We start from the raw sequence: 24034 nt of genomic DNA, 5'->3' as shown, positions 1-24034 counted from the left end.
GTCCATTGCTATAGCGTGCATATATTTTATACCTGTTATGACATATAACAGTATAATGGAGAGAGGCTTCTGTATGAGTAAAGGATCTGAGCCAAGAAAATTGCGTTACATTATCAGAAACAATTTTTTTCTTAAAAATGGGAAAATCAACTACTCTATATCCTACCATAAATAATGTCCTACAAGCTAGGAGTACAAGCTTTGAGGTTGATATTAATGCATGCTATTTCCAAAAAGAGAATGTTTTCTGATTTTGCTATAACTATTTTGAATGCAATTCAGATCCTAACTGTATCCAGCAAGTGATGTTTTGCTTCTGTCAGCCTGAGGTCAGAAGGACACTCTCATAGTATATTTCAAATTTTTAATTTTTTTTCCTTGCGGAATGGTTGGCAGGATCATGCAAGATCCCTACCAAATTAATCTGATGCTCTGCTGAGTGATTTGTTGAGCCTGTGGAGTGAATAACTGTTATTTGCATGAACTACCTACACTTTTTAGCTGGCAGCTGTGTACTTCTGCCAGTGCACATCAATCCTGACCTGTAATGCCTTTGTTGTTACAGTCTATTGTGAGAAGTGGGCCAGTTTTGTGCTGAAACATATGGTTTTGTAATGGCAACAGAAGTTCATGACTTTAAACATTAAACCACCAAATTTTATTTTCCTCATTTGATCCTACTTATTAGCTCTATACAATAAAATAAAATATAAAGCATGTGCTACTTTATTCAGGAAAATAATTGTATATGCTTTACTTGAGTTTTTCTGCCAACAGCTTTAAAAAGATCTGAGCAGCCTGCATACAATATTGCCTGAATAGATTCTGAAACACAGTCAAGTCAATTAGAAACTTTTTGTTTTTTAAAAAGGGCATTTACAATGATAGGGGATCTGTATCTGAGCTTTAAGTTTAAAAATATTAAGCATAAATAAATTATGTTTTCATAGGACATTTCTATCCATTGGTTTTATACAGTATACATTCAGCAAGAACTATTATGCTTTTGATTTTAAATGGTCAGATTTTTGCAAAATAGAGATGCACTTTCAGAGAAGTCAAGGATGCTTAATGTAAGTATAAATGAAAACCAGGATATATTTAAAAACTGATTCTGAGAAACAACGTTCTTGACAAAATAACATCAGAGATCCATAATATAACTGTGGTTTTAAGGCTCTGCAGCAGGGAAGCTCTCAAAAGAACTGGCTAAATTTTGAAAAAAAGCAACTAAACTTCCTTTGAAAGGATACATACATGGGCTCTCTTCCTTTTCTTTTCTGCTAGCCAGTGTGGAATTCTTTTCCATATAATGTATTATGAACTCATCATTATAACCTGCAACTACTTTCCAGGAGCACAATAAGCAATAAACTAGTATTTGTCTTTTCTCATTCTACCCAGAAGGAGATCTATATGTAGAAGGCACTGCTTTTCTTAAGGAGTTCTTTACATGTACATATTATAAGTTCATGGTACAGAAGACAAGGTCAAAGAACTTCACCTTACTCTCAGAGAAGAAGGTGGTAATGTTCATATGAACCTTAGTTCCCATGGCAGTTCATCCCAAAGATTGAGACAGGTCCTGAGAAACTTGTTTTCTGCAGAGAGAGGCTTTATTCTTATGGTTGAAAGAACCACTGCTGCAGAGGAGAGTTAATATGTACTATGCCAGAGGAGAGTTAAGGACAGTACTTTTCATTCCAGAGCTCTAGGGGATGCCTTAGCCAAAGCCACTGACCACCTTGGAAGATAATGATGAAAACTTTGAAAATGACATAATATAATGGACCAAAAGAAACAGCACAGGACAGGAAGGAAGTGTTTAGAGTATCTCCTGTTGCTAATTATATATATAACAGCATTACATATTAGCTAGAGCCTTCTAAGGGGAGGAGGCAATGGTTTCAGGCCAAACTACATTCCATCATTTACTCCAGTAGAAAGGTAAGAAAGGTAGACAACTGAGGTCAGGTCTTTATCACCCAGAAAGAGGTGGAATCTCTTGGGCAACTGAAGAGATATCAGATAATTTTATGTAAGTGTAGCATCAGTGAGGATGTAAGAATCAAGAATAAACCTTGGCCTGCAACTGATCAACTGAAAGTGAGTATCTTCAACCAAAGAAGGTGGCACCATGACATCAATAACCTGTCCGCATTCAGTTTTATTTAAAAAGATCCTTCTGAGGATGCAGGTCCTGTTTCCTATTATTATTTCTTGAAGGTATCCTTCCCCCTAAAACATCAAACAATTTAAATGCAGCCCTTTAAGTCTCTGCTCTCAGAAAGACAGTAGCATCAAATGGCTGTCTGTCAAATGCTGCCAACAGATCCAGGAATATGAGAATGATTGTCTGCCTACCATCCACTGACAGCAGGACATCATCCATCAGTGTCACTACAGTAGTTTCCAACCCACGTGCTGGCCAGAATCCAGACTGTGCTGCATGTAGGACATTAACTTAGTTCAGCACCTGTGCTACAATCAGAAAGCAATTGCCTCAGTACAAGCACATGGAATGAATGCAAGGTTCTTTGCATTTTCTCCCTGCCTACCCAGTCAACTTCATATATATATGCCCTAGATTTAGCTTTCTTTTGCACAGGAAATGGTAGGGGCAAGAAAGCAAATACAAATCATCAATAAAAATGAGAGGTCTAGGAAATATTACTTATAAGGAAAGATTGGGAGAACTGGTATTGTTTAGTCTGAAGAAGAGAAGACTGAAGGGGGATCTGATAACACTCTTCAAATGCATAAAGGTTGGTAATAAAATATTGGAACTATGGGCTCTGGGGTAGGGAAGGGGTGTGCTTTAATTTGATCAGCTCTTAGAGCTGCTTTAATTAGAGAGCTCACAATGTCACGTGTATTCAGCATCTTGCACTTCAAAATGGCAAGCTTTAATGAAAGCACTCCCCCCCTCAACAATTTTGAAATGTGGGCACACTGAATACAGTGATATGAAGGCTGCTGGAGTGTGCTAATTAGCACACTCCAGCAGAATTGATCAATCAAGTCTGCTCCAATGGGGGCTAATTAGCATACATCTCAGCAGAGGTCCGTCACATGTATAGATGTCCTATAGGTTGAATATTTGAAAGGATCTTTTAAACCAGGGGTTGACAATCAGGGGTACATGTACCTCTGGGGGTACTTGGAAAGGGGCTAGGGGGTACATGCAGGTGGGTGGGGATGGAGCGCCGCCACCTCCCAGGAGAAGGGCCAGGGAGGCAGGGCAGTGGCTCCCCTCTGTGGGCTGCACAGGGACCACCTGGACACATTGGGAGTTTGCATGTGGTGGCCGGTGCTGCCATCCACCACCCCACCCCGCCACCGCGTGCAAGCCCTCCCCCAATCAGCCAGAACTGTACGCAAAAGGGGTACACTCCTTAAAAAAGATTGAAAACCCGTGTTTTAAACTCTCAGGGTGGCTAAGTATTGGAACAAATTACTGAGCAAGGCTATGGCATCTCCATCAAAACCTTTTAAGAGTAAGTTAGACAAACATCTGTGATGGTTGATATTGTTGTAAAGAGGAGTGCCATGCTTTCCTATTTTTCTCTCAATCCATTATATTGGGGTACTCAACCCACAGTTCGTGGGCCAGATCTGGATTACAGCACCTTGTCAGCCAGCCCATGAGGCTCCCCACGGGTCTGGCAATTTGGTGGTGGGGAAATAGTGGCACCATTCCCTTGCTGTCAGATTTCCAGACCCATGGGGAGCCCCAGGCCCTGTGCACCGGATTAGGCACCCAATCCCAGCATGCAGGGCCAGGCAGAAGAAGGAGCAGTGCTAAGACCCATGACCCAATCCTGGTGCAGGGGCAGCACCAGGCCCCAAGGCCCAATCCTGTTGTGGGGGGGCCAGATGGGGGTAGCGCCAGGCCTCCATGGCCCAATCCCAGTGTATGGGATCAGTGGGGCTGTGCCAGGTCCCTAGGATCCAACCCTGGTGCACAGGGGCAGGAGGGGGAGGTGCCAAACCCCCAAGGCTTTATCCCAGCACACAGAGGTGGGAGGTGGCAGTGCTGGGGCCCAATCCCAGTGAGTGGGGCAGGAAAGGGGCAGTGCTTAATCCATCCCAGGGACTGTCCCCACACCATTCATCTGGCCAGCAGGGCCAAAAGGTTACACACCACTACATTATATCACATTTCATTCACTTTGTTTTAAATGTAAATTTTAAAAATATTAAGTACTTCATAAATCTGGCTTTGTTTTTATGTGGTAAATAAAATTTTAGAGCTTCACAAGGAAATTCAATGTTCATGTGTTTAGGGACTGACTTTCCTAAGAAAAATTCTGGACTTGTTCTTTTTTAACATTAAGAGTTTCCAACTACCTGGAGATGTTGTAAGTGCATAGTTACATACTAGAAAGTATACAGAAATATACCAGCATTGTAAGTACTTCTTGTTAGAATTATAGCACAGAAACTCAAGAGGCTTTTCTTAAAATCTCAACAGGAAATAGTTGTCCCTTATCCTGCCTGACAATCACAGAATGAAAGAGTTGCTATATTTTCAGTTCAGTTGAACACTTTTGTATGCAGAAATTTTAAAACTGAAAATGTATATACTCATTTTTGTATTATTTTCTTAAATCAGAGCAATAAAATTGTGAGGTGCACATGGCCTGCAAGGGGTTAAGTTGCAGCCCCTAGGCTCCTGCCTGCCTGCTGCTCTACAAATTGCTCTGGCTGTAAAAGCACCAGAGTCTCTAGGCTTCCCCTCCCTCCTATGGCTTTAGCTGCCAGCACCCAACCCAGGGGGTGGGGCACTGTGGTGTTGTATGGGAAGCTGAAGGTATACCTAGATCCCTGCAGTACAGCAGCGACATAAGGGGCATGAGAAGGTGGTATGTGTTTTGTCCTATAGCTACAGATGCCTGTGGCTCACTCTGGTGTGGCCCATGGAAGATTCAGCCCCTGGCCACTTAGAAGTTGCACAGCCCTGTTTTATATCATGTCATAAAGGCAAAAAGGCCTGACCTTAGTTTTTGTTCTTTTTTCCCATTGATATGAATTTGCCCAAAAGAGGAAAAACAAATTTTATAACTTTGTAGTCATTTCAGTAAAGTAGTAAAGAATTCACATGAAAGAATCAAGATTGCTTACCTTGACTGACTGACTGTAAGGTCCTATGTTAGCAGGTGCCCAGTGAGAAATGCTCTGTACATGCATGACCTGCTTTTCATAACAGGATGCGTCATCAGTCGTAAAGTCACGGCTATGTACAAGGCAGTCAATCCAAAACAGTATTCCATCGGGCAACGGGACCTCTACACACACTCTAAAAAATAATCCATAGAAGGGAATTAGTTTTTCCAATATGAAAGGTTATTTACCAAACTTAAAAATTGACCATCAATGTTTCTGTCTATCGTTACTATGTTACAGACTTCTCTTTGCTTCTCTTATAGCAGAAAATCAACAACAATGATTTCTGATTATTAAGAAACTTGTAGTATAATATTGCAAGATTCTACTTGCCAAGTAGTATAATATTACAAGAGTCTACCTGTCAAAAAGTAGAATCTCACCTGCCACAGGCAAGTGGAAACTTTCTCTCTATGACTGTCATCACAAGGATGGATAAATAGATTACCTGCTTGGGCTGGTAATTTTTCAAAACAATTTTGCAAATTTACTATGGATCCACACTCTTGGGTTTGTGCTCCTAGCATATTACTAGCAAGAACTTCCATTGCTGCGTTTCTGTACATAATGCAATTTGGCAGCCATGCAAACTGACAAATAATTTTTATTTCTGGCCAAAATTCAACATAAATCTATTTGTATCTTATAAGTAATCATACAATTTTTTTCAGCAACTTTTATACCTGTTATTTTATGACTTCTTTAAGAAGGGATGAGGGATTAAGCAGCCAGCTATGCAAACATGGAAGCAAAAGACATACAGTAACATGAGAAGCAGAAGAGGCTAAAGCAGAGAAAGGAAGCAGGAAAGGTGTCACTTAGAGTATTTAAAATATCAAAGTGTTCAGAATTGCTCTTGTTCTGCTGTAGAGCTCTACAGGAAGGAACAGAACTTCGGTCTAAAGCCACAAAGAAGGTGAATTCCACCCTGTTGTGATTTATTACCTGATTGACAGCCAGGACACCTCTATATATGCAGCCACAATGGGATCCCATCACACTCTATTGCTGGTGCTGGGGGCCCCAGTTTGTTCCCCATGCTGCCTTTATTGCAGACCCAACAGCCGACATGGGCTGTAGGGAGTGTAGCAGGGGCCAGCTCCAGGAACACTGCCCCCACTGTGAGAATCATCATCTGGCGGCTAACAGAGGGAGGATTGCAGCAAAGGCAGCGTTCCCCTGCTGCAAGCCCTGCAGCCCACATCTTTGCTGGGCTCACAGTGGCGGCAGTGAAAAGAACACTGCCCTTGCTGCAAGTCTTGTGAGATTTCTGGCTCCCAAGTGCAGCAGTGTGGGGGATCGCTGCTGTCACTGCAAGCCCTACACCTCACAAGGTTCACAGTAAGGGCAGCGTTTTCCTTACTGCCCCCACTGTAAGCTGGGAATGCTTGCAGGCATAGGTGGATTAATGCACAGGTCAGCTGGGTTCGGGCCCATGGGCCCCTACCTTGGCACGGACGAAATCAGAGGCTAGGCTGGGCATGTGCAAAGCTGTGGGTTGTGGCTGCTGGGTGCCATTTGCTGGGTGCTGCTGCAGCTGGACTGAGCTATGGTGGGGCAAGGGCCCTCCACCTAGAACTTGGTCTACATCGCTCAGACCCAGAGGGCAGTGGCTCCACACTCCTGGCACCAGCTCCAGCATGAACCTGTGGGCAGGGGCAGCCATCGCTCCTGTCCCAGGGCAGCGTGTCCTGCTCTGGCCGCTGCCCCCACTGCACAGGGCAAGGCATGGGTCAGGGGGGGCCCTGGGCTGTAGTGGGGGGCCTGGTCCAGAGTCCCAATGAATCTTAATCTGCTCCTGCTTGCAGGGGAGAGCACCATTCTCCATGATGCAACCCCTGCAGCTGACAACACTGACAATACTAAGAGCCTTCTCAGCTGTGAGGCTGGCAGCGTGTGGTGCACCCCTGTGGCTGGGAGCTCCTTAGTTGATGGGGCTCTCAGCCACAGGGGAGCACCAGGCCACACATTCAATTAATGGTGTGATTAGAACAAGCTACAAAGTTATTGCCCATTTTTGTGGAATACCTTTGGAGCTTATTGCTTGTTTTATCAAGCCATCATTTAGTTGCAAGTATAGGTAGGTGACAATTTAAGATGTGATTACCTGGTTAATCACACCTTAAGTGTAACATTTAGAGGGGGCCTCAGTGTCTCTTGGAAGTCTCTCCCTACTCCCTTACCCACAATGCTTTTGCTTCTACTGGCACCATTCTTTCCCAGCTTAGAAACCACACCAAGGAATCAAATAGTGTTACAGTCAATTTTACATAGCCACGTGTTTCTGAGTCTGTCAGAGAACTCAGTGCTCTTTTACAACATGACTCAGGAAGACTTGATAGGTAATTTAGATCTAAATTGTCATATTGTACCCAGGTTGATATCCATAAATATAACAAGTTAGGGCTGTGAATTTGTTATGGCATGCACTATCCTAACATAACTATAACTCCAGTAAGTAATTTCTGCTTTTATTCCTCATCAGTTTTAACCCCTTATGGATTACAAGTGCTATAGTTTTCTGGTCCTGATTTAAATGATAAGTTTTCTTATTATTATTTTCAGGATTCAAATAAGCCAGAAACCTCATCACTGAATATGGGGCACAGTTTAATTGTGATTTTCTTGAGGAAGCTCTCAAAGAACTGTGACTTAGTTACAGTACTTCCTTTGCTCATCTCTTCCATCCTCTTGGAAATAAGTTGCAACAGTCCTTTATGGAATATAATTTTAGTTCCCTCAGGCTGTGTTGGCTCAGGTTTGTGTTATACTTCCTTGATGAATATGCTTCAAACAGGTCAACAAAGACAGAGCCGCTAAGAATAAACACAACTGTACATTCTCCAGAAAACTATGGAATCAATTCCCTTTGACATCTCCATTCTTCCATGCCTCCACAATTAAAGTTAAGAGCATATAATATCAGGCATAATAATATTAGTGACAGACAGGGGGGACAAGGCTGATCTATTCAATGAGTTTTTTTGCCTCAGTGGGTCAAGATAAGTCTCCTAATAGGCTCAACAGGGGTCAAGATAAGTCTCCTAATGGGCTCTTAGACGGGGATCAGAGGGACACCAGCTCACCAACTGTCGACGCTGACTTGGTGCAGAGTCACTCAGATGGACTGGATATGTTCAAGTCAGCAGGCCTGGATGAGCTTCATCTGAGAGTACTGAAGGAATTGGCCGGTGTCATAGCAGAACCACTGGCACGGCCGTTTGAGTGCTCGTGGTGCTTTGGTCAGGTCCCGGAGGACTGGGAAAGGGCCAATGTGGTCCCTATTTTCAAGAAGGGGAGGAAGGAGGATCCAAGTAATTACAGGCCAGTCAGTCTCTCCCCCATCCTTGGAAAGGTCTTTGAAAATATTATGAAGGATCATATCTGTGGGAGTCCAGTGGGAAAAATAATGCAGCAGAGAAACCAGCATGGATTTGTAGTAGGTAGATCATGCCTGACCAATCTGATTTTGTTTTATGACAGGGTCACAAAATGCTTAGACACAGAAGAAGAGGTGGATGTCATTTTCTTGGATTTTAACAAGGCTTTTGATACGGTATCTCATCCCATCCTCATAAATAAATTAAGAGGCTATGATATAGATGTTTACACAGTCCAGTGGGTGGCAAATTGGCTTAGCGGTCACACCAAGAGAGTGGTAGTAGATGGGTCAGTATTGACCTGGAAGGATGCGGAGAGTCGGGTCCTGCAGGGTTCAGTCCTTGGACCTTGTACTCTTCAATATCTTCATCAGTGACTTGGATGTGGGTGTGAAGTGTGCTTTGTCCAAGTTTGTGGATGATACTAAATTGCGGGGTGAAGTGCACACTCCGGAGGGTAGGGAACGATTGCAGGCAGACCTGGACAGGTTAGAGAAGTGAGCAGTACACAATAGGATGCAGTACAACAAGGACAAGTTCAGAGTCCGGCACCAAGGGCGCAAAAATATCCAACACACCTACTGGCTGGGAAGTGACCCTCTCAGCAGCACAGAAGTGGAAAGGGATCTCGGAGTCATAGCGGACTCCAAGGTGAACATGAGTTGTCAGTGTGACGAAATCATCGGCAAAGCTAACCGCACTTTATCATGCATCAGCAGATGCATCACAAATAGACCCAAGGAAGTGATACTTCCCCTCTATGTGGCATTGATCAGACCACAGTTGGAGTATTGCATCCAGTTTTGGGTGCCATACTTCAAGAAGGATGTTGATAGACTTGAGAGGGTCCAGAGGAGAGCCATTCATATGGTCAGGGGCTTACAGGACAAGCCCTATGCGGATAGACTGAGGGACCTGGACCTCTTCAGCCTCTGCAAGAGAAGGCTGAGAGATGATCTTGTGGCTGCCTACAAATTCATTAGGGGGATGCAGCGAGGGATTGGAGATTCTCTGTCCACCAGGGCACTTCTTTGGGTAACAAGGAACAATGGTCACAAACTGACCGAGAACAGGTTTAGGCTAGATATCAGGAAAGACTTCTTCATGTTAAGGGTAGCCAAAACCTGGAATGGGCTTACAAGGGAGGTGGTGCTCTCCCCTACCTTGGGGGTCTTTAAGAGAAGTCTGGATAGGCATCTGGCTGGGGTCATCTGACCCCAGCACTCTTTCCTGCCTAGGCAGGGGGTCAGATTCAATGATCTGTTGTGGTCCCTTCTGACCCTAGCATCTATGAATCTATGAGGCACATGAAAATACAGGCTGTGTGCACTATCAAAAATAAAATGGGCAGTACAAATGCATATTTTTATTGATATATATATCTACTGCACATGTTTATTAGGTTGCCTACATTATATAAATATTTGGAATATAAATATATGGAAACAACTTATTATTTAAAAAAATATTCTTTCAGTCAGTGTGGCCAAATCAGAAAATAAGCTTTTTAATAATGATCAGGTGAAAAAGCATCACTCTAGCACATGAAGACTCCTTATAGGACAGCATTAACAACAGTTGATTATAATTAACTTTATTTTTATTAAATGCTATTATAAAGGGTCCATCTACATGTGCAATTAGCACACAGCAATACATTCTGGTGCAGTTTGTGCCAGAGTTTGTTATTCCCAGGCACAGTGTTTAAACATGCCTGGGGCCAGAGCATGTTGAGCCAGGGCAGAGCAGCTCCAGCTGGCAGGAGAACCCCAGGGGTGTCAGCCTGCCAGCCTGGGGCTGCTCCACCCTAGCTCACCATGCTGCGGAGGGCCTGGTTGGGGTATGAGGGTGCTCCATTGCAGGGCCAGCTAGCAGTTAGGCCCTATGCTGTAGCAACCTCATGCCCCAGCTAGCCCCAGTCACTGCTTACATTTGCAATTCAAAGCACGTAACTATTCTGCTGTAGAATAGTACTTGTCCTGGACAGTATTATCCTACAGAGGAGTTAATTCATTTGCTATGTCATAATAGGGGAGCATGTGTAGATGGTGACACTTTACTGTGGAGCAAATTAATCAGCTCCATAGTAAAGTGCATGTGTGGATGCACCCAAAGATGTCAGTGGAATAGCATCTTGTCACATCAATGTCTTTCAAAGATTTATTTTGGTACAGTGTTTGCATTAATACTTGGGTGACCACTATTAAACAATAATGTTCTAAAAGTCTTGTTTTTTTCTTAAATATATGGAGTGTTCATTAGTTCATCTGATCAGTTCATAAACAGAACAGAACACTTTTAAAGAGTTTTAACTGATTTGTCAAAATAAGGAAAAATATGGCATTTTGGCTTTCAAAAATTAGAGTTTTATGTTGTCTTTTTAAACTTATAATATTTAACCTTTTCCTTCCTCCCTTCCTGTTTTTAATTATATTCATGTTTTTCAGCTGGTATTATTTTTCAATCTTGCTTCAAATATGTCAGGTATAAGGAAAAGTAAAAGAACAAATATCAGATAGTCATGACTGGCATGAGGCGATGCAAGCTCTCAGTAGTATTCAGACTGGTAATAAAGCAATAAAGATGGAAAACAGATTATATTTTATCTTTATTATAGTCCTGCTATGTTGCATAATCCTTATTATATATTGTATAATTCTTCCCCACTCTGTAGCAAATGCAAGCTTGCAACTTAATTCCATTATTTCTCAACCTCTTCTCAACTGATTGAATTTTGGGATAAAGTACAGGAAGATTTTGTAAATCATGGGGCATGACATTAATAAGGATCCATGGATATTTATCTGAGGGAAGCTTTCAAAGCAATGAGACCCACACAGATCCAATTACTAGCAAAGCTGTTCCTAAGTAGTGGGAAATGTATCTTGTTAACTTGAATAAATAATACTACCCTAACTTTTATACAATGAGGAAAAAGTAAAGAACTTACTATTTTTTAAAGATTTTATGCAGCACTAAAAATAAATATCATTTTATGAACTGTAGAGACTTTTAACTTTATTTATTAATATTTTAATTTATGGAAAGGAGAGAAGAAGGTAATCATTAAAATAATAAATTCAGAGAATACCAAATTCAGTATAATGAAAATGCAAGTGTGAATTATAATCCCTTACACAGATGTTCAGTGGGAGGGAAGAACTTGAAAACTAACAATGATGAAAGAGAGATAGTGGTGACAGTGGCCAGAAAGTTAGACAAGAGTCTGCAATGCAATACAGCAGCCAATAAAAAGATCAATACAATTTGGTACAGTGTACACACAGGCATCAGATAAAAGAACAAGGGAGAAACTATTCCTAACTCTACAGATCTGGTGTGACTGAACCTACAATATTGTTTTCACTTCTGAGAACTTAATTGCAAAAGCCACTGACAACCTGAAGAGAATATAGCGAAGTGCAATCATAATAATAACAATAATAATAACGACAGCTAACCTTTGAGGAAAGATTAAAAGACCTCAATAAAAATTAAATCACCCAAGGCCTGATCCTGAAACAAGTTGACTTACAAAGCACTAAAACACCCTTCAACTCACAGTAGATCAATGGGATTTAGAGTTTTCAGTACTGTGTATGAGAGAGAAAAACAAATTTAATCTGGGACTGGATAAAACGCAACACTGAAAAAAGTATTAAGTTGCATATCAAATCTGGACATTGAAGGCTTTGTTACATCAAAGCATTAATATTTGTTTTCCATATAAAGAAAAATCCTCTATAACTCTTTACAGCACCTATGTGAACTCAACATACATGAACTTAAAATGTGTACTGTGAACTCTTCATTAATGCATTTGTTAAAATTTGGAACTCTGCTTACATTTTTAGAAAAACTGAATTTGAGCTGAACTGATTTGAAGTTTTCAAATTGTAACAGCATGGCAAAAAGAGCATAGGTAATATTTTGTTCACTAAATCAGCTATTCTTGTAGTATTTCACTTGCTAAGCATTGTGAAATGAAAGCATATTCATTTTTTCTAGCTGGAACTGTTTGCTTTAAACAAAAATTAGGAACATTAAGACAATTTTTTCTCTCTCTCTTTTTTTAAATTTTATTTTCTAATTCAGGGATCAGCAATCTATGGCCTGGAGGCTGGATTTAGCCTGTAGAACTGGGGGGGGCTTTGGAAGCGTTTCAACAGTGGAGAGCTTTGCTTGCATAGTGCCCGGCCAGCAGAAAGAAGCAACAGGCAGCAGAAAGGCATTGTGGGAGAGGGACCAGTGAGTGTGCCTTCAGCTTCAACTCTGGAGACAGCATTGGCTGCGTTGGAAGCTAAGCTCCTTTAAAAGTGATCCCCAGCTGCAAAACATTGCCAACTCCTGTCCTAACGGAATTTATGATTTTGATACATAACTTTTAAAAATCTAATAAAAATTTTCCAGTATTCTAGGCATTTGCTGTATCACTTCAAATGCAATACAGCCACTCAAAGTAGAACCTATGAGAGAAAAAGGACTGAAAATATGGTTAATACTGCAAGCCTAGATTGTTGGACAGGCTTAACTCTATCAGATCTGGATTTGACATCACACTAGGAGCTGTGACAGGCACAAATATAAAAACGTATCTGCTTGGTCTCCATTGCAAAATAAGTCAGCTATATATTTAGAACCGTAAAATGATTTCCCTGTCACATGCATTATTTTATTAAAGAAGTATACATGATTACCTTAACACTAATGTTACATGAGGAAAGTAAGAAACAGGCTGCTCTCCCAAAAAAGGTGGGTGCAAGCCTATTTCTGAGTACAAAAGAGAAACAAAAATGTGTACAAAAACTTCATAAATATAAATATAGTAGCTGTAACACAGTATATTACAGTGTATCATAAATATACTATAGCATTAGTCTGATCCTACCTTGCCGGTGGACACAAATCAAACTCTGTCACATAGGCTGAATTTATTACAGCAAAATCTTTCATGCTCTTCATATACAAATGGACCAAAATAATATCTTTCAGTTCAAATCCCATGGAATTCATATTAGCTGCAGGAAAAAAAAATAACATAGCTGTTATAGATAGGATATTTTAAATGTGGACAGTAAGATAGCAGAGGCATCTTATGTTTGTTCAAGAAACTTAAATGATAGTAACTTAACACGTTTAGTATGATTGAGGGCTTTAGTAATATATTACTTTCCCTCTTAATAATCTTTGATGGTTTTCCTCTAGTTTTTACAAAGTGCTTTTTTATGTTAAGTTTCTGATAATAAAGAGATAGAAGATAAATGAAAGTTCTTCAAACCCAAATAATGGTGACTTAAAATTGCCTTAAGAGAATGCATTGTGTGCATACATGCTGTCTACGTTCCACTGCATTATTATTATCAGTTTAAAAACAAAAAAATAACAATAACAATCTTTCCTGGACTTAGAATCAGAGATATGTAGGCCTGGACAGGACCCCCATGAGGTCACCTAATTCATCCCTGTGCTTGGATCCAATCTGTGACAAAATTTATACTGACCTGGTAGGGGAGAAAAGATCAAATCAAGGTAATTAAGAGAATGGAATTTACAACAAGCCTGGTGCCTTAACAACATTTATGGGACACTGTACTCTGTGATCCTCATAGCCTTATTTAATGTTCATAACCCGTAGAAACTAAATTCCATAAATTGAGTATAGACTGTATATAGCATTAGGATCCGATTGGACCCTAGCTAACTGCAAACTTCATGACCTCCCTTCATGATTGTTTTGACTATATTGCTTTTTAAGTCATATACTGTACAAACGTGTGTGTCCTCTAATGGAACAGAAAGAGAGTAAAGAAGTAAACTGTTGAAGTGGCTAAAGTGAAAAGGAAATCGTTTTCATGTTAAACATGTCTGTTGTCTTAAATAGGTTCAGAGGAAAATTTAAGCTGGCATGTTTCCATTAAAGTCAATATAGTTCCATCAGGCTGGAATTATCCATAAGTATGTGAGCTATCCCCACTCATGCCATTGCTTAGTACAAAGTCTGGAATGGGAAACTCTTCATGGGAATAAAGGAAACAGTAAGGCATATGTAATGATAAAGCAACTGACAAAAAAATTCAACAGAACTCCTACTTAGTCAAGACGTAGCTCTAAAATATCAAAGAAGTAATTAGCATAAAATTATAAATCTGTGCTAAAGCAGAGCTGTGCTTTGAAAGCTGCCCAAAAGAAACCAGTAAGTCAATGTCAGCTATTACTCCACTAGACAGCAAGGAAATCATATATTTTTCGAACCTTCAGTAAGTGAAACGATATTTTAGCTAAGCTGTAAAAGCTTTTTGTGAAGTTAAAGTGTAATGTGTATAATGTGAAACATTTATTTGGGAGAAATACAGGTCTATATTGAAAAAGCAAAAACCACCACCAACAAATATTTGCCTTGTGAATATTTGACCAAGTTGAAATATTTTAAAGGTAACTTCTAATTTCCTTTAAAAGTCATAAAAATAAAATCTGTCTCTTATTCACACAGAAATTTATTAATGAACTAAAAGAATGAGGAGATAGAATGTTCTCAACTCAGAAGCTGCTATTACAACAAACTGTATCCAGCAGTATGGCTTAGTTGATGGACTGTCAAACTAACCTCCACACCATCAATATTCTTGCTGGACCTACACATCTTCAATCCATTACCTCGAAATGAAGACCTATACACAACTCAGTTCTATGATGTACTAAGGTTTGGGCCTTTCCTTGTCACCTTAGGGATTGTAGATTTTGGTTAGTTGTGATTCATCCTGAGTAAGACTTTGGAAATGAAATTAAAACAGTGAGAAATACCATTTAATACAAAAAAAAAAAAAAATTATGGCCTGACATATGGACTGAGTAAGAGCCTTACTCTGAAAAATACATAAAAGACAACATCAATGCAGTAAATACTGGGCACATCTACACATGCATTTCATCCAGCCTAGTATACTCTGGTGTAAGCTATTCTTGTATAAGTGCTTTCGAGCAAGTGCCTATACATGTGGGGATTAGGGAGCAGATTTGCTGCTCTCTGCACCAAGTTTCCTGCAGCCCTGCAATGGGCCTCTGCTGCCACCAGGGGGAGCTCCAGGCTCCTCCTGGGTGCTAGCTCAGGGGCTGGCAGGGAGCACCAGGCCAGGAGACAGCTGTCTCCTAGACCCAGGGTGCTGCCGGCTGCTGGGGTGAGGACAACGTCCCCCTGCCCCGACACCAGGCCCTGGCTCCCTGATCAGGGGCAGGGGACTTGGAAAGAGTTGCAAGGGAGGAACAGGTCCCAGCCCCCTGACACAATCTGCCAGTGGTGAAGCTAGCAGCTAGGTCACTGCTAGCTGTCCCACTGGTGGATTGGGGCAGGAAACTGGGACCTACCCCACTCCTGCAGCTCTTTCCGAGCCCCATGCCTTGATCACCCAATCAGAGCATGGAGCTGGGACTTTTCCCTGACCAGCACTGTTCCCAGCTCTCAACCTGTATGCCGGGTAGAAGATGGGCAGCTTGTTCTCTGCTCAGCTCCATGAGCCCAGAGCATGGGGGGGAACAGGCATGGGAGCTAGTTCCCAGTCCAGTTCTGTGAGTGCAGAGCTGGGGAGGAAACAGGCTCCCCTGCCCCTGCCTCTGCCCCTGCCTCAGCCAGCAGGGAGCTCCCAGCTCTGGCTCCACAACCACAGAGCCAGTGCTAGGAGATCCTTATCTCCCAGCACTGGTCCCACGGTCACAGAGCCTGCGCAGGGAGATAAGGGTCTCCCCAGCCCCCAACTCTGTGATCAAGATGGCAGAGCAGAGGCTTGGAGCTAAGCATCTCCCAACCCCCTGCTCCCCGATCTTGAAGCAGGGGCACGCAACTCCCTGGTGCCTGGAAAGAGGACATAGTCCCTGCCCGGGCTCCTGTGACAGAACTATCTCCTGCCCCCTGGTGGACGGCTAACCCGGAGCAGTTTTGGCTCCCAGTCAGGTGTCTATACACGCACCACTGCGCTGTTACTAAACTCAAGTAAATTTGCTACTTGCACTTGCAGGTAGCAAATTTACTCAAGATTAGGGAGGTTTACTGCATAGTAAGCATGTGCACGTATAAATGCACATGCTTACTTCACAGTAAACTATGCTAACGCTCAGTTAAGTGTCTCATGTAGACACACCCACTGTAGAGCTATTTAATTCTAGGTTAGTTCCTCACTGTAAATCTGTGTAGCTCCATTGAAACCTATAGAGCTGTGTCAATGTATAACACCTAAGATTACAAAACACAAAAATTACAATAACAAATATTATTTTCAAAAAGATCACTGTAAGAAAAGCTCAAATAAAAACAGTCACAGAATAAACATAAAAATACTGCAGCGAATTCCCTTTTTCGGTCTTGATATCATGAGGTATGATTAGTATACATTTCTAGAAGTCCACTAACACAGTTTCATTTCTAAATCCTTCTGACAAAGCTTGTCCTCTTTAGAGAGAATTAAATCAATTAACCTTCCTAGAACAAGACTAAAAGGACATGTGTATGCTCCACTGTCACAGCATGGTAGAGAACAGACTGAAGTCCTGTGTAGGTTGCTAGTATGAGTCCAGGAAAAGGCTCATACATACCTAAAGATGATCAGTTTAGCTCTCAGAAAAATTTGGCAAAAGAAACATATTGTGGTTTCTTCAGATGACAGGATCACAATTCATTTAACTTTCCCCACCCTCAACACGAAAAGGCAAAAAACCCACAGGAAATGTGAGCACTGACATTTTCTACCAAGGATCAAAAAACTACTACTTTGCCAGAAATGGAAAACAATACAGCTAATACAAGTAACATGCTGAAAGCAAGAGGCTACTCAACTGACCAGTGACATAATCACTTGGGGTTTTTTTTGTTTTTTGTTCGGTTTTTTTTTTATTTCTGATTGGTGGTAAAGCAAAAGCACAAAATGTTTAGACTGGCAGATGTCCATACAAATATAATGAGAACCAAGTAAAATGTTATAGAGCCCCTTTGCTTCAATTTACAGATTATGCCCAAAAGATTTACACTAAACAGTGGTGCCTTTAACTACAAGTTTGATTATACCCTCCTTGCTGATTTCCAGGCTGTTAAAAACTAGCTTAAGGGCCTTCTAGGAAGCATGACTTCTTTGCTTTCTAAAATGCTAAGGCTTCTCTATCATTTTGTATTCAGTCATGAACTCAGCTGCACAAGCCAAACATAAAGATTTTATGAGCTAATACATCACAAGAATTCTTGAACAAGAATATGAGCCTACTCGTGTAGTCCTAAGAATGATTTCCAGGTTTATGAATGAAAAAGAAGCCTACATAAACATTCTTTACTTGAAAGTTTAAAATGAAGAAAGATGCAAAACAAAATGGTCCCATTTTGTTTTATATGTCAATATCTTGTAAGAGTGTGGCAGTAAGGAATCTGGATTCCATGATTCCCGTGACAGCAATTTCTTCTTTGTATTAAGTATATAAGTGAGATTTACAGCTAGTGACCTAATCGTAGGTACCAAAATGTGCAACAGGAACAGCTTTTTAGAAAACTTAATTTAAAACTATGGTGTTAACAAAAGCACTTTAGCAAGTACACAGTATCTACAAAACATACATATATACTATGTATACTTTGTAGAGAGAGAAAGACACAGATATATTCTGTGTGTTGTGGTGGGAGGGCAGATAAATATATATTTTTATATATTCCATTCTATAAAAAGTTAGAGTTGTTTTCCATAAAGCTTTTAAAATATTGTGGAAATAATACTGTTATACTGATTTGATTCCCACCCTGGCTTTTTATGGTCTTCAGAATCTATGCACATTACAATGTATTCAATATTAAAGTCAGCAGTCGTCAGATCATGATTTGAGCCTGAGGCAAGCCCAAGATGGAAAATTTACAATCACAAAATTTAACACTATAAGAACACAGAAAAATATATCATTTTTTTATGTCATACTGTATTAAAAGAAATAGTTTTTAATGATAAGTAATGGTTCCATTGAATAAAACACCTTGGAGAGAAGAAAAGACTTCCAGAGCTGTATCTTGAATACTTTTGCCTTCTGCTGGAAGAAAGCAGGCAGAGATTCCTGAAACCCACTGGTAACCACTTAGGGATTTTCCTGAACATCCTAATGTCTTACCTATGGAAATGAAAGAATATCAATATGATTAAAATGACAGCAAATATCAGGTTATGGCTTTTCTAAGAAAACCCTTTAAAGTAAAGTATCTATTCTCAGTGGGCCTGCCTACATGAGTTGTTTACTGCAGAGTTGCCTAATTAGCTCTGCATTAAAAAATCAGCGTCTACACCTGCAGCCCTGTTAGGCTGCAGTAAACTAATAAACATTGCCATAGGATAAAACTGCCCAACACAAGTACTATTCTATGGCAGTGTTATTTAGTGCAATGCAATGCATGTGTAGACACTGACGGGGCTGGATGGGGCACATGAGTGCTTCAGTGTGGGTGCTGCCTGCCAACTAGCTCCATACTGAAGCTCCCTCATGCCTCAGCCAGCCCCTCTGCAGCACACTGAGCCACAAGGAGCAGGGTGACCCCTGGGGGGGGGGGGGGAGGGGGGTCCCATGCCAGCTATGGCTGCTCCACCTCAGCTCAATGTGCTGCAGTACTGGCCACATGTGTCAACACTGGGCTGGGAGCAATAAATTCCAAAGCGGTATGTGCCAGAGTTTATTCAGTCGAATTAATTTCACAGGCAGATGTGCCCAATAAGACAAACTTCTATAGCAAAGTTACAGGTTACCTGAACAGTTCAAAACATAATTTAGATGATAAGATATAACCAGGGATCCTGTTTTTTTCTGATTTAAAAAAATCCCCAATTTTCAGATTTAAAAAAGTAACCTCAAATTCACATTTTTTCCGTGATTAAAAGGAAATGCCACTAACATACATGTATGTTAGTGCTGTTACATATATATATAAGTGTTGTTTCCTTTTACTCATGGAAAAATGTGGATTTGTGGTTACTTTTTTTAAATCTGAAAATTAGGGATTTTTTAAATCAGAGAAAATCAGGATCCCTGGATATAACAGGTATATGCATGGCCATCAAAGCCTATAAACTGCACATCTCAGCCAGATGTGGTTTCTTAAAACGTTAGTCAAGTATTCAAGGTCATTTTTTGATGCCTTCTGTAATCTCCCTATCTATAACACAAGAAACATGGCTTCATACATGAAGGGGGAAAGAAAAGCATTAGGCATATTACAGGCTACATTTTCTAAAACACCTAAAGTAACGTGGAATAAAGATATTTATTAGGCCTGTGCGAAACGGATAGTATTTGCTTCGGATTCGGCTGATTCAGGAGACAATGGTTCGATTCAGTGATTTGAATCACTGTCCCGAATCGATTCAGCTGAATCCAATTCAGAGATTTGGCTGCTGCCAAACTTCCGAATCAGCTAGGCCCATCCCCCACCCACTCTCCCAGCCTGGCAATGACTGCCCCGCCCATCCCAGCTCCCGGCTCTTTAAAAAAAAAGCCCTGACTCACCGGGTGCTGCTGGGTGGGGGGGGGGGCGATCCCTGTTGCTCCCCACTGTCCTACGCTGTGTGGGGGCCTCTTCAGAGCCCTCCAACACACACCCCCCATGGCTGCCCTGTCCACTGTGGCTCTGGCCCATTAAGAAAAAAAAAAAAACACACACAAAAAAACAGAAAAACCCCAGACTCACCATTCCTGCCCAGTGGGGGGAGATCCCCACTGCCCCCATGCCACATGGGGGACTCTTTCATGAGCCCCCCAAAGCCCCGAGGCCGCTGCAGGAGTAGTGAGTCCTGGAATTTTTCTAGGTTTTTTTTCCTTAAAGCACTGGAGCTGGGGCAGGTGGGGCAGTCGTGGGGGGGCTCGTGCAGAGCACCCCATGCAGCATGGGGCACTGGGGGCAGCAGGGATTGCCCCCCCCCCGTCTGGCAGCACTGAGTGGGGACTTTCTTTTAAAGCACCGGGAGCTGGGGGGGGGGGATGGGGCAGCCATGGGGAAGGCTGGGAGGGGCAGACAAGGGTCAGCGGGGCTGGGGGAGCAGGGAGGAGATGGGGCCTGGTAGGGGTCCCCTTATGGTACCCTTCCCCCTTCTCCAGCTCCCCTTCCCCCGCCCCACTACTTACCAGCTCTGAGTTGGGCTGCAGCTCCCTGCTGCAGCCACCAGGGACTGTCCAAATCATCGAAGCTCTCTGAATCTTTTCCAAAGATTCAGAGAGCTTTGAATCAATTCGGACCTTTTAATTGGTCTCCTGACTCGATTCAGATTCGGCGATTCGGCCACCGAATTGGGCTGAATCTCCTCCAAAACAAATCACCACCCGAAACTTCATACAGCCCTAATACTTATGTACCTAATTCCTACTTGATCTTAATGGAAGTTAAATGCCTAAATTGCTCAGCCACTTCTGAAATTCCCACAAGGTGCCTAATCTGTTTACCTATTTTGAAAGTTGTAATAGACCAGTGCTTCTCAGTGCCATAGGACCCTGAGGTGCCCTGAGGTCCCTTTAAGGGTGCAACAGGGTGCCACACAACATGAGTGTGCTTAGGTGTACAAACATGATTCATAAAAAAGACCCAGAGATTTCAAATAAAAATCCATAGTGTTAAAAACATTCTGATCTGGTGTGGCCTGAGTTCTTTACAAGAGGAAAATTGCTCTACTATTTTGCTGTACTCAAGAAATGTGCAAAAGCTAAGACCTAACATTTTCTGAGGGCTGCTTTGAGTATAAAATGGTTGCAAACCACTGTATTAGACACCAATATTACAGTAACCTAAATTCCTTTAAAATTTTTATCTCTGGGTATTTAAGAACCTAACTTTTAAGGAAAGTAATTTAAATTAAGGTGTCTAAGTAGGACTCCAGCATGTTTCAAAGACTATTTCTTGCATTTTTTTTTAAATCATTCTTGAAAGTGACAAAAGCTGCACTCTGCTCCCACCAATGCAAGATGAAGTAATTGTTTGTAGAAGACATGGTACATTATTAAATGGAGATGGTGAAGTAGTTCCAACAAAGTCATATAGAGAGTCTTGTTTTAGAACTCCTAATGTAAGGGTTGGGGTCTGCAAACCTGAGCATTCATAACATTTTTGGCTTTATTCACCAATGAGAATGTCATGTATAGTTCTCTCATGTACATACATGGGAGTATATACCAGAAGAAGAGAAACTTGAAATAACATCTGAGCCTAGGAAATGGTGTAGATGCTGAATGTAATTCTGAAATCACTCTGATTAAAATAAAAGTATGGTACTTTTTCACAGTTAGAATACATGGGTGAGAGTATGTTTCACAGGTGAGTTTTTTAAACTGAATTAGGAGAAAAAATGTAAAATAAAATAAATGTCCTAACTGTTGTAGGGATTGAGGAGGAGAGTTGGTGTGATTTTCTTATTTAAAAAAATAAAATCACTCTCATCTCCAATCTGATTATCTGAAGATTAAATTAATCATTTTATTTTGAAAGACTGAATACATTATATTAATGGCATGAACACACAAAATGCTGTGAAAAGGTGGGGTGTTCTCTTATAAAAATGATCCTTCTGAGGGGCAGCAGCATTTCTGTAATTAATTTCAAACACATAACTATAAATACTCTATGCAATCACCAAAGATGAAGAAAGGCTGCAAAATTCACCTAACAGGGCTCTTTATACTATTTAACATTATAATCCACAACAGTGTCTAAAATAAATATGATCCACTCTTGTAAAGACAGAGGTATATAAAACTCACTATACTGAAGAGAATTATGTTTCAATGATTTCCAGATGATAGGAGGAATGTCCTTCGGTCCATCTTCCTCAGCTGCAGGTAACATATTATCCTCATTACAGGTTACTTCACAAGAACAGCTACTGTCCATAAACTTGTCTGAAGATTCCACCTGATTGAAACAAATATTCTGAAATAATCAAGTAACTTCTGTGCTGTGCTATGGTAAACCATCTTGGATTGCCCTCAAAAACAACTTAAGATTTGTATAATAAGAAACATCAGGGCTCAAGACACATTAAAATGTTGGTGCAAGTCACTGGAGAACAACACTGTCTGGATTACAACCTAGCAGGGAACAAAATATTATTGTTGACAAGGCATATGGAATCATAGTGCAGATTTAGCAAAATGTAGAAATAAGGATTGACGGCACTTAATATTGTGATAAATTATATAGTAACATTATGCAGTACAAACATACTTTTTCCAGGAATGAAGTACAGTATATGGTATGAATAAAGAAGGAAACTAGTATGAAAGAGCTAGATACAGTCCTAAGAAGGTAAAAAAAAATTAAAAAAAAAAAAATCAGAAAATGTCAAAACATGTTGGGCATTAATGTACACAGGACTGATTTGTAAACTTCAAATAGTGAATAGTGAATTAAATCATTTTAAAATTCTCATTGGTCTTATTTTGCAAGCAGTTTATCTCCTTAAACTCCTGGGGAGCAAGAAGCTGCTTAGCATCTTGAAGGATTATTAGGGAGAACAGATTTTTCCAGTGTATGAATTGCCTTGTGTTACTCAGTGCACGAAGAAGGAAAGGATTGCAGACTGTCTATTTTCATATCTAAAGACAATTATCACCCTCATAAACATTATATCTGTAAACACTCCTTAAGCCCAAGGGGGCCCATAAAAAACAAGGATTAAACTTTTGTGATTCAGCCTTCATCAACTGTAGGGAATGACCATGAACATGAGCAATTACTGCAAAGCAGCTAACATGAAGAAAGCCCCACCAATTTTTACCAAGAGGCAACTAGCTCCCTGGCCAGAAGTGAAAACCAATGCCTTCCAGGTTGAACAACTGACACTTGTTAAGTTAAAAAGAGTGCACACAGATCTCATTTTAGAGTGCAGTGGGCAATTACATACAGCTATAGCTCCTAGTCAGGGTCCTGCTTGCCAGCCCTCTAGTGGCAAGTCACAGTTGTGCAGATAGGGAACAGTCGGAGAAGGTTTTTAGCCTTAAGGTGCGACTGTTTCAACCAGTCACAAAAGCTAGCACTAACACCAATCAGCATTTGAGCAGCTCAAAATACAATGTGTAACAAGGTCCTTAAGGCAGAACTTTTTCCAGAGTTCTTAACTGAAATTCACTTATAGCAATGTCTTTATTTGCTATTAATTCATAATTTTAAATGACTTTTTAAATAGTAACTGATGTCACTGTGTACAGTATGTGTACATTATGGCCTTTTTTCAGCCATGTACATTATGACCTTTTTTCAGCCATGTCTTTATTCAACTGAGGCCGGCCGGTGATGTCACCAGCAATCACCGGCCAGCGAGAATAAAAATGGCGGACGATAGAAGGAAAGGAGAGTGGAGAATGGACTGGAGGAGCGTGTGGCCTCACGACCCACTCCGGGAAACCCTCAGGAGGGGAGGAGCATCGGACGAGGAGTTGGAGGAGGCTCTTGATCCGAGGCTCGGCAGTGGTGGCAGGGAACAGGGCACCAGCACCGAGAG

At 41.1% G+C, this 24034-nt stretch overlaps 1 protein-coding gene across 3 annotated transcripts in view; it reads right to left on the bottom strand.

Annotated features, from left to right (window-relative positions):
* The window catches only part of DPH6 (diphthamine biosynthesis 6), a 425610-nt gene that overhangs the window by 217841 nt on the left and 183735 nt on the right, over positions 1–24034 (bottom strand). For all 3 annotated transcript variants that reach the window (XM_019496211.2, XM_019496209.2, XM_059723009.1), the window contains exons 9-12: positions 22296–22446; positions 18543–18674; positions 13435–13564; positions 5125–5299 (exon numbers count right to left, since the gene is read on the bottom strand). In XM_019496211.2, the coding sequence (XP_019351756.1) occupies positions 5125–5299; positions 13435–13564; positions 18543–18674; positions 22296–22446 (588 nt within the window). The remainder of the gene's footprint in view (positions 1–5124; positions 5300–13434; positions 13565–18542; positions 18675–22295; positions 22447–24034) is intronic.

Source organism: Alligator mississippiensis, chromosome 2, assembly GCF_030867095.1.
Source record: "Alligator mississippiensis isolate rAllMis1 chromosome 2, rAllMis1, whole genome shotgun sequence".
NCBI classification, from domain to species: domain Eukaryota; kingdom Metazoa; phylum Chordata; order Crocodylia; family Alligatoridae; genus Alligator; species Alligator mississippiensis.
The sequence above is the reverse complement of the archived record's forward strand: the minus strand, read 5'-3'. Positions and strand labels throughout refer to the sequence as shown.